Source organism: Vanessa cardui, chromosome 2 (assembly GCF_905220365.1).
Source record: "Vanessa cardui chromosome 2, ilVanCard2.1, whole genome shotgun sequence".
In the NCBI taxonomy this organism is placed as follows: domain Eukaryota; kingdom Metazoa; phylum Arthropoda; class Insecta; order Lepidoptera; family Nymphalidae; genus Vanessa; species Vanessa cardui.
In genome coordinates, this window is record NC_061124.1 from 7,104,591 (window position 1) to 7,115,994 (window position 11,404).

General features: G+C 32.7%; 2 protein-coding genes across 2 annotated transcripts; one reads left to right on the forward strand and one right to left on the reverse strand.

The window, feature by feature from the left end:
• Window positions 1–225: 225 nt before the first annotated feature.
• On the forward strand, window positions 226–8,089 carry LOC124542447 (antichymotrypsin-2-like). The gene is made up of 7 exons (XM_047120397.1): window positions 226–916; window positions 2,609–2,782; window positions 3,366–3,578; window positions 4,188–4,427; window positions 6,189–6,392; window positions 6,462–6,585; window positions 7,947–8,089. The coding sequence occupies exons 1-7, from the start codon at window positions 293–295 to the stop codon at window positions 8,054–8,056; spliced, it is 1,689 nt and encodes a 562-aa protein (XP_046976353.1). The 5' UTR covers window positions 226–292; the 3' UTR covers window positions 8,057–8,089.
• On the reverse strand, window positions 4,753–6,053 carry LOC124542438 (neuronal acetylcholine receptor subunit beta-3-like). Its single transcript, XM_047120389.1, has one exon. It carries the CDS (start codon window positions 6,037–6,039, stop codon window positions 4,777–4,779), a length of 1,263 nt encoding a protein of 420 aa, XP_046976345.1. The 5' UTR covers window positions 6,040–6,053; the 3' UTR covers window positions 4,753–4,776.
• Window positions 8,090–11,404: the final 3,315 nt, after the last annotated feature.

Consider the following 11,404-nt stretch of genomic DNA (forward strand, 5'->3'; position numbering starts at 1 on the left):
TATGACCTCGGCAGCGAAAGTGTTGATTTTTTTACTTCTTATCGATTTGAACTGTACGGGACAGTAATTAGAACCATTAATTCATTACTTAGAAGTTACTTGTACCGTACGGAACAACAGTTTTTCTCAGACAACAAAAATACTAGCAGGAAGTTATTATATACTCTCTTTATTTCTAACACACGTTATGTGTTATTTTTTTTTATATTAAGCGTATTGCTTGTGTTGCCAATTAAAGGTTTTTGTGTTTAAGATCTATTTGGAATGATTTTCCAAAAAATCTGTATCAGATATGATTGCTAGCGGTTTTGTGAGATTTTTACTTTTGTTTGGTGCATATTCTGACGTAGAACCCTACGATATCCAAGTGACAACAAAGGCTCAATTTAAAATATCTCACGATATCAGACAGAGTTTGAAAATATGTTTGTACAATAAGAAATGGGTACATTGCCCGAATGTTTTGCGATTAAGGCCAAAACACAAAACGATGTACATTAGACGAAGTCACTCGTGTGTTTCAAAGTTACCCTTTCCACGGGGTCATATTTCTCCAGTATCAGAAACTAAAAAAATAAATAAATACGATATTCCATCGTCAACAATCTACAGGACGTCGCTAAGTATTCGACAGACAGACACATTTAATGAAATCCATAAAAATAAGACGAATAATTTTCAATCAAAACAAAGTAATTTTAATTATGAAGTAACTACGCCAATTTTCTCCACCGTGCATAACACATTTATACATTCATTAAACGATTCGATAATGTCAACTGCAAATGAAAACTTAAACAGCAATAACGAGATAAATAATAACACCGAGGCTGCTGATATTCAAGAAAATGAAGAAGCAAATTCTTATGATTTCTTTTTTAAATCATTGGACCAATTTGAGCGTATCTTTTACGAGGTAAGATTTAACAAAATATTTTTTTCAACAGCCTGCTTATAAACAAAAACGTAACTATTAATTAACTTAGAGGCGGACAATATTACTTTAATTGTAAAATATAAATGTTTTATTTGTTTATTTTTTTTAAACATTTCCTGATTTTAATCATAAGCATTTATTCGCTAATGTGTAATAAAACGGATTTCGTCCTCTGCATGTATCACTTTTCAAATCAACCCATTTTCATACGGCTATCACTAATAGAAAAATTAAATGAGGAAAATTTGTAATCATTTTGTCTTAGGTGGTCTTTTGCTAGCAATGATTAAACCTTAAAAATTAAATCTTCAAATAATGTATATTATATTTACGATTTTACAACTCTATTAATTGTAAATTTATTTCCAATAACAATTGTTCCCATTCGCTATTAACAATTGGTGCCACCCTTTGTGTTTTCCTTCCACCGCTATATGTAAAAATTATGTCCGCAAGTAGATGTTGTTTTGTACATTATATTGGATTGGATTGCAGTGTTATCATAGTAACACTGCAATCTGTTTTGTTTCCTGTAAGTTACGTACCTACAAATTTATTATACTTACAACAGAAAACAGTCAGTATCATGAATTTTGATAGCAATTGTATTCCCTACAAAGAAAGCATACATTTTACAATGTAAAGAACACATAAATATGGAAGAAAGCAATTTTATCGTCACGTAGAGATCTCTTGCAGACATCTTAACGAGGTTAAAAGTCAATAAAAACTATATAAAAGCGTTAGGCAAGTTGTTTTGCTGAGCACGTTCATTTGGATAAATATTTGGTACATTCGAAAATAACCACCTGAGATTCATAGACATTAACAATAAATACAAGAACGTACAATGCTATGAATCGAACAGATTGATAAATACAAATATTATGTAGGTAATCGTAATATTAATTAAAATGGTAAAACGTGTTTGCTATTTGTAAAGGTTTAATGTGCATTTATATTCAGGAGACAAAATTTTCTCCACTAATGTATAATAATTGTGACTTGTCTGCGTAAATATAATGATACAGCAGTCACAGAAAAACAATCAGGGCAATTTAAATTTAAATAGTTAACCATTTAAAAATCATTGTGATTATTGCATTTTTTTACTTTTTTCGGATAGTAAATATATAAAGATTTATTTATAAAAAATGTTAGGGCTCAAATATATATGTATGTCTATCTTTTTACTTCCCTAAACAACTGTTCGATGAGCATTTTCAAGCAAATTTTCATCGTGTCTATAAAGAAGAACATAACGAAATAAAATCTAGATCGATGAGATGTCATAACAACAACAACAACAGCCTGTAAATTCCCACTGCTGGGCTAAAGGCCTCCTCTCCCTTTGAGGGGAAGGTTTGGAACATATTCCACCACGCTGTTCCAATGCGGGTTGGTGGAATACACATGTGGCAGAATTTCTATGAAATTTGAGATGAATTATAAAGACAAATTAAGCACATGAATCAGCGGTGCTTGCCTGGGTTTGAACCCGCAATCATCGGTTAAGATGCACGCGTTCTAACCACTGGGCCATCTCGACCCGAGATGTCATAGATTACTCGCAAATAATTATGTACGTTCTAGACATTCCGATTAAAAAAATTTAAAAAGTAAGATTAACGCTGTTATATTTCGTATAATTGAAATGCATTTAATTTTCAGGTGACATTTAATAAACTTTTATCGATAAGTCCTCCAAATCGTCAAGAAAATGGAATTAGTTTTATTCAGTCAGCACTGTTTTTATATTTGGCTCTTATGGCTATATCCACGGAAGTTGATCAACCCACTAGATTAGAAATCGAGAAATGTTTAGGATACAATGCAACAAACATGGTAATAATAGCTTTTTTAAGTTTATATGTAATTTTCAAAAGATGATATACACGAAATTGTTTATATTCTAAAATAAACAATAACAAATAGTGAGTTTATATTATTGTAACCATCTTTATAAAATTTTAAATCAACATGGTTATTTTTATTATTAAAGTTATTGATTTCGCGATATTAACCATGTTTTTTTTATTTTTGTTCGGTGCAGCTCGATATTTCGACATTATCTACGAATGTCTTGTACATCGAGCTCCACCGAATCTTGTCTTAAGAAGAGAATTTCTATTTTTTTTTAATTGATATTATTTTTATAAGATTTTCTTTCACCAGTTGTTTTCAGATGTACCTATGTAGATTTTATTTTAGAATTAACCTTTCCTTGTAATGGCGATCTTACTTTGACAATCATAAGAAAGTGTAAATTATTGTAATGCTTTTATATTAAATAGGAATTTCGATTTGAATTACACCAAATAAAATATCATGTTTTTAATAATACTGAACATTTTGCTCTGCTTATTCTGTGATTTTAATCTAATATTTGTACGAGTAATTTAAATAATGAAGTTTTCGTCATTTCTAGGATGAAATTAAAATGTTGGACCGAATTATTTCATGGCTGCCCAATTCAAATAGTGATATGAAATTTCGCTGGGCTTCTCGTCTCGTGCTTATAGCTGGTATGCCAATCAGCCAGCGGTTCGTTAGCAATGTTGCAACAGCGGCACAGATAAGGGTGGGTCGGCTCAATGACACGGAGACTCCGAATAATTTAAGCAGAAGTCTTAATCGTATGGTAAGTTATAAACAAAAGTGTCTAAATTTTATTGTGTTATGCCCGCCTGGGTAGGCACCACCCACTCATCAGATATTCTACAGCTAAATAACAGTACGCAGTATCGTTGTGTTCCAGTTTGAAGGGTGAGTGAGCCAGTGTAACTACATTTACGATGATCGATACCATAACTATACCATACCATATACCAGCACAAACAAAATGTTATTTAAAGTTAAGTTTTAGAAATCGAAAAATCAATTTTATTTGTAACCAACATTTATATTAACTAATCTAATATATGTAAATCTTAATAAAAATGTTTGTTTGTATGTAGGTGTTTATTTCTGTAATAAAGTTGTAATAAAATGTGAATGAATGTAATAAAGTTCCGTCCAGAAACAAACCTAGGAGTTTATTATAATTAATCTTTATCTAGGGTCTTCACAGTTTAAAATTTGGCCCTGGTTAGGTTAGGATAATTCTATAATACAAGAAATCTTTAAATAAAACTGCTCGTTTCTGATATTACAATTTTAACTTATTTAGTGTATCAACATAAGTTAGAATTATAACATAACAACAACAATACAATAGACAACAACAAAATAGTCTATATTTTATTTGTAGATCGAGGATGATTCAGGCGGTGCTTTGCGAGATACTTTTGACGTGGAAGATATGTCGGGGGGGTTGTGTTCAATATTGCTAAACACCATGTACATTCGCGCTCGCTGGCGTTCACCCCCAACTGTACTGAATGGTACCAGAAAGTTCTACTATGCCAGTAAAGCAGCTCCTAGCTCCGTACGGATGATACGAATAAACGACATTATGAGATATTGTCCCCTTGACCAATGGAATGCAGACGTGAGGAGTATTAATAAAACTCATTTTATCCCTCTCTTGTTATTAATAAAAAAGAAGATTTGAAATTCATATATTTACAACTCATTATTTTTGATAGATAAATAACACGATTTAATTTTTCTAAAAAAATACTTTAGCTTAAATTCATTACAATGCTTTGTATATAGAATTAAACTTATATAAATACATAATTATAGTGCAACTATTCTTTAATATACATAATCAATTTATCATTCTATTTTGTTAACATTTTATTTTTCATATTAACAATTATTTTTAGAGGTAGAATTTAGCATTATTTGTAAATAAAATAGATTAACTGTAATTTTTGTAAATATAATAATACTAATTAGGAATCAGTAGGGATATAAGTAGTTATTAAAATGAAATAAACAACAAATGATACGACAAAAACAAAAGTATTAAGCAGATTAGCAAACTGGATCCAATCCGTAGCGGCGTTGGATTTGTCGTTGTTAGAACCGGAAACAGGATCGTCTGTGAGCACCTTGTCTTCGACAGAAACATTGGGATCGAATTCTGTGAAAATGACGTACCGTCCTGGCCCGCTGCTCACGAGTCGGTTGAGAGATACAATCCACGACGGCGGCGGCAGAGTTCGTCTCCTCAGAGACATCAGCATCAACGTTACCAATATACCCGCCAGAGTAACTAACATCGAATCTCGGACAAATAACAATATAATCGGTGTGTCGGAACTTAGCTTAGGTACTATATATCCGATTTCGGTAATAAATATAAAATGTCCGAACAAGCTGAAACATATCAGCATTAATCGAGTGTTGTCCTTTATATCCATTAATAGAGAAGTAAGGGTCAGTAGTACGATGACGACCGATGGAACGACAATAATCGCAGCTGGGCCGGCTGCTTCTCTTCGCAATGTAAACGTGTATTTTAACATCGGATACGTACTGTTGGGGCAACAATTGTATGCTCCCGGCAAACGATCGTGAGCGACGTTTAATAGTTTCCAACCAGGACCGTTTTGAAAATCGTCAAGAACGACCGGTTTTGTGTTGTAAAATGTAAAGTTCACCTGTTCGCCAGTGTGCATCCACGAGCCGAAATAGAGCGTACAATTCTGCACATCGTACGGCCAGCTGCGTAGGGTCGTGCGACAAATTCCCGTATGCGCAATGTGCGGCACACACGTGACCGTTCCCTCGCTATTGACCAAACAAGTCGTATAAAACGAGTCCGATTGGTATGTGGAAGCATCTGCGTTAAACAGGGCCATACTCGGCGACCATATTTCGTGGCTCTCTATTTGAACTTCTTGAATATTACCGTAGTCACTCGGCGTCCAATTTAAATATTCGTCCTTCCAGTTCAGAGCCACCCAACTGTGGAGAGTTATCGTTTCTTCCAACGCATCGAAGCTGATATATTTTAAAGCGAAGCGCACTTTAACATTTACGGCACTTTTGTGGTTCTTCACAGGACGATAGTTTGAGTTGTAGGCGCATAATAAATCGCTGTGCAGCTTAGCCTCGTCATGCAAGTCCTGCTCCCGTTCCGGAGGACATTCGGCCCGGACGAGGATCGAGTTGATTAAAATGAAACAGAAAAAGCCACCGTAACGCAACATCGCTGCAAGCTCAATGGAATGGAGACCAGTGATACTGAACATTTGAACACGCAATAAATTCGATACTCGTACCGCCCCCAACGATAAACATTTACCATTCGCATGTGCTATCTACTGAAGATATTTAATACGCTATTGTTCTTTTTTAGGCTATCGAAATTAAATATGCAACTCCCGACCTGTCGCTCATGTTGCTGGTCCCTCGAGAACACTCAATCAGAAGTCTAGCGCAGGTCATGTCAAACATTAGCATACACGATCTTAATAAGAAAATGCGTACAATGCGGATAGCAGTAACGATGCCTATTTACACTTTAAGAATGACGTTACTGTTACCGGGAAAATTGAAAACGGTTCGTAATTAGTTTGATCACGTTATTTAAAAAAATATTTTCATATAAAAGTTTTTTTTTAATTTGTAGATGGGCATTTCACGTTTGGTAGAGACGAGTAATTCGAGTCGCTGCGATAAAATGCGCCTGTCCCATGCTGTCCAGCGCCTAATGTTTTGGGCAGAAGCAGGCAGAAATGCCTTTAAGGACGACGGTAGGTCCTAATAAATTTTATCGAAAAACAATTGAAAAACAGTACAAGCATTTAATCACACTGTAAATAATTTTATTGAATGCATCAAAACTAATAATTAATTTCATTACTTTTATGTAACATGCAGGGCATATAATAAAATGACATGAATGTTATTTGATATGTGATCTACGTCTGGCAATTGGAATATGATGTAGACAATTGCTTATTATTAAAGTGATCAGATCGTCTCTTATTTATTGTTCCTAAACTAACTCTCGTCATATTTCTATACAATTATTATACTAATAATACTATACAATATATTATGTATTTACATATATATATTGGTTTATTCGTTTGTCAGTACTTTGAAAAATATCAGTTAAAAAAGGAAGATCGCTTTCCAAATAAAGTATCGAGTTTATCTCAGCAGACGTTTTATAGTTAATTTACGAAGTTATATTTTAATTAAATAATTAGGTCTAAGAAAAACTTTAAAACAAATATGAAATCATTAAGTTTGACAGTTAAAAGCCATCGGTACATTTTCAACCGACTTCAAAAAGGAAGAGGTTATCAATTCGTCCGTAGTATTGTAAAAATACCTAATTTATAATGGCGACTAATAAGAATCACATCAATTTCGTTACATGCTGTCCATAAATATAAAATTTAATTAAATCAATAAAGATTGAAACAAAGCAAAACTCTTATTAAATCGATTTCTATAGAAAACTCGTTTTAGAATTTGTTTATTGATATTGTATTGAGTTATTATTACAATATTGTCATGTTACTCTACTCATTACACTATAATATACTGTTAATATATTAATAAAAGATAATTAAAAATAATCAAACTCAATGAGGTTCGGACGTAATTTTACTAATTGTTATAGTTCTATAAGTGACTAGAGCAATTACTATGATGACGTCACTTGAAGGAAAAAATATCATCATCATCATCATCATCGGCCCGTACCCGTCCACTGTTGGACATAGGCCTCTCCAAGTGCACGCCACTGTGGTCTTTCTCCGGCTAAAAATATAATAATATTCTATATATTATATTCAAGTTTTTGACTGTAAATGTTCTACTGCTGGGTTGAGGCTTTTGATGAGAACGTATCCAACCATGTATTTCATGTAGATGGATACACTGGTATCATAAAATTTCACCCGATATATGTATTTTCCTGCACCGCCGAACCCGAGATTACAAACAACCAAACTGCTATTTTTGACTAAAATCCACTTTTTATAATCACTGATCCATCTCGACGCTTATATAAAATTATTCTTATATAAATAACGTTTTATAAAGAAATAACATCTTCCCACGGCTCTTCCTGCTTAACTGAATCGTTTATTTGTTGTAGGAATTGAGTGGGACGAGACACCGGAATTGGAAATTGTGTTGGATCGACCTTATATATTTTATGTTCGATGGAAGAATATAACATTAATGAATGGAAATTTTGTATTATAAATGTAAATTATAACCTAGTAAATGATTTTGCAGTAAATATTTCACTTGTTTCATTTCATAAAATCTCTTATCTAAGCTAATATAATGTTTGTCGATGTATAACGCTATTACCACACGGTTTTATCAAAATCTACTCACTGATTTTACGTGTTTTTAATTCCGTATCGATGATAATATCTCAACGAAATAAATATTCGAATGAAATATTTTAAAGACGTTTTTGGTGGTAAGGTTTTGTGCAAGCTCAAGGGAAGGTACCAATCACTCATCAGATATTCTATCGAGACACAGCAACTCAGTATTTGAAGGGCGAGTGAGCCAGTGGAACTGCGGACACAATAGATATAAAATGCATTGGTGATGTAAGGAATAGTTAATATATCCATTGCCAATGACTAGTTTCGATGCATATTTGCTCGTACCTACCTATATCATAAAAATAAATAAAGCGTAACAGCCTGTTGTTATTGTTATACCTACTGCTGGGCTGAAGTCGCTCCTATAGAAGAGATGAATTGGAGCTTATTCAGTTTTCCACTCAACGCGACGTTTTTCTTCAACACAGTGAAAGAACATAAACAGAAATTTTATTAAACACACGACAATTTAAAAGTGCTTGTCAGATTTCGAGCCCGCATTATTAATTGTCATCCAATCCTATGAAAGGAATCTACTAGATATAGTCGTGCGACTCGTGGTGACAAAATTTAATTACACAATTAGTCAATTAAGTACATAGACTGTACCTACTGTAGACGAAGACAGTTGAACTAAATGTTACACTTTTGAATATCATTCTTATGCATCACTCGTAACTTCTTAGTCATTCGCTTATTTTTGTTTGATAAAAATCTACTTGTAAAATTTTAAATGATAACAGAAGCATAGATTAAAAGAAAAACATTTCCCCAAATTTACATGATATATCTAATTAGTGAGATTTACGAAAATTTGAAAGTTAAATCAAAGTGAATTTAAGTAGTTAAGTCTTGTATAAATAAAGATATAAGGATCAAGATTTTTTATCATTTCATTTCATTGTTTCATTAAGGATAGAGATATACTATATTTATTGTAGAGAATGAAACCGTTAAAATTAAAAAAATAGTGGTTTATATTTCCAAATAAATACCTACAAACGAATGTATTCAAGTATTTATGTTGGCATAACTTCTAATAGAATCAACCGTTTATTAATGAAAATAAGGACGGTCCATTATTTATAATTGTATTTCTTACTTTTTTTGACACATTATTACTGTATTACCCTCCTATTGCACGCATATACCAAGACAGAAAGATGAAGATAAAATCAGGTTTAAGTAGGTAATTTGAATATAGAATATATATTTATTTTTAATATACTCGATCAGAAATCACAGACAGATATTTAACCTTTAAACCATGATCCCAAACTGCTGATAGTATGATATTGACACATATCTGGAATTCCTTTAAAATGGATTAGACACAACATAAAATTCGACCAATCCATAAAACAATCTTAATTGGACACTGTTCTATTCGCATTCGGGTCAATCGAGCCATATTTGGCAAGGATGTTTAAACCGCCAAGGAGGGATAAAAACAGGTCACTTTTAAGGCCATGAAATTAATATTATGGCATAAGTCATACCTATAATATGCCATAACGTTAAAAGTAAATCGTGTAAACTGGTAAACAAATATAAGTAGTCTATACTATAGCGTGTATGCCTGCCAGTTAAAATTATGTTTTTTTAGGCATAGGTAGTTACGACTATATACCAATGACAATATACAAACATGTCGCGTATTTTTCTCTCATTCGTTTCATCTTCTAATATCGCAAAAGGTAGGTCCAGATTGCAAGGTAATAAAGGTTAATTTTCATAACTATTTCTATGCTATTGTAGACTTAACAGAATCTCGTTCGTCTTTTAATAATTTTGGCAGCGTATACTTTTGTAGTGTCTAGACTCCAGACAAATAACTTTCTTATAAATTTGGACATTGGATATAATAATTGTTCTAAAAATACAGAATATAAACATCCAATATAGTCCTTGCCCATACGTAGTTACTGTAACTACCTTATGAAAGTTCCCTTAGAATGTAGGCGTCGCGAAATGACGCGCTTGAATTCATAGCGTTCTCGCGTAGTGTCCCTAGTGTAGAGTTAACTGTAAGTAGTCTTTAGAAATGTCAAATGTCACTGAACGTTCACTGCTGGCGCACTTTTCACTGATATTTCGTTAATTACTAATCATTTACTATTATTGAAAAAATATGGAAATTATAAGGCAAGTTTTGTCATAATAAACATATAACAAACGTATATCAAATGTGTTCAAAAAAAAATCTATAAAACCGTTCTAAAATTAGAAAATAAGTTATTAGAATAGCATTATGGCATATCTTCGTAACACACAAGTAAAATATCATAATTACATAACATTTCATTGCGGTAGAAAATACCTCTTTTAGGAAGCTAGAAAAGGTTAAAGACTTCCGAGATTTGATCATATTTTAATTATTTATATTAATGTGTTTAACATTATCTTGGCATCTAGAATTGTAATAATTAATTGGGCGTGTGCCTAACAGTATCTAATCTTTGAGTGCAACAATAAAAGTTGTTTAAAAATCACATTGTTCGTGGATAACCCCTCATAGGGAGAGTTCCTAATAGGAATCAAGCCAAAAGTAAAGATTCCACGTAAAGGGTCATAATAAGCCCTGCATACTTATATATCTTCAAGTCGTAAGGGAAGACAAGTGTGTTATGCATTACGCCGTCAAGGGTCGCTGAGAACTTTGACAGACGGGGTTAAGGTCACACATTCTAGTTTCGATATTCAAAAAAAACAGTTGAATTTAAACCAAATTTCTTTCTTTTTTCGGCATGATGAATCACGTGTCTACGTCAGCATTTTTACAGAATCGGATTTTATATAGGTACATACTAGCAATCCATCCTTGTTTAGAATTAAAGTCTATAGACTACAAATACTTCTGTATTGAAGGACATTGGTATTCGGCCGTTTTCCCTTATTTTATAGATATTATATATTCCTAACAATGACAACCATACCAAAAATCTTTTATACTTTAAATTTTAATTTATATTGAAAGATAAAAATACGAGCGTCTAATTTTTCATCGCAGATTGAGGGTTGAAGACGAGGCAAGAACCGCTAAATTATCATGTGCTTGGGTTTATAATTAATCAAGGCCAGCAGTTAAAGGAAACATGGCAAAAAACACGACCATATTACAAACTACCGGATCTCAAACCTCCTCTAAAAGGACAATAGGTCTTAGGCCAGGAGTGGCTCAATTAAGGGTTGTTATTACTTTACATAATCG

What these genes read in the sequence shown, in the direction of transcription:
- LOC124542438 (XM_047120389.1), bottom strand. Translation starts at nt 6,039, where the DNA reads ATGTTGCGTTACGGTGGCTTTTTCTGTTTCATTTTAATCAACTCGATC.
- LOC124542447 (XM_047120397.1), top strand. Translation starts at nt 293, where the DNA reads ATGATTGCTAGCGGTTTTGTGAGATTTTTACTTTTGTTTGGTGCATAT. An exon ending in TTGACCAATGGAATGCAGAC is followed by an intron (nt 4,428 to 6,188) that starts GTGAGGAGTATT and finishes GTTCTTTTTTAG; the next exon opens with GCTATCGAAATTAAATATGC. An exon ending in TACCGGGAAAATTGAAAACG is followed by an intron (nt 6,393 to 6,461) that starts GTTCGTAATTAG and finishes TTTAATTTGTAG; the next exon opens with ATGGGCATTTCACGTTTGGT.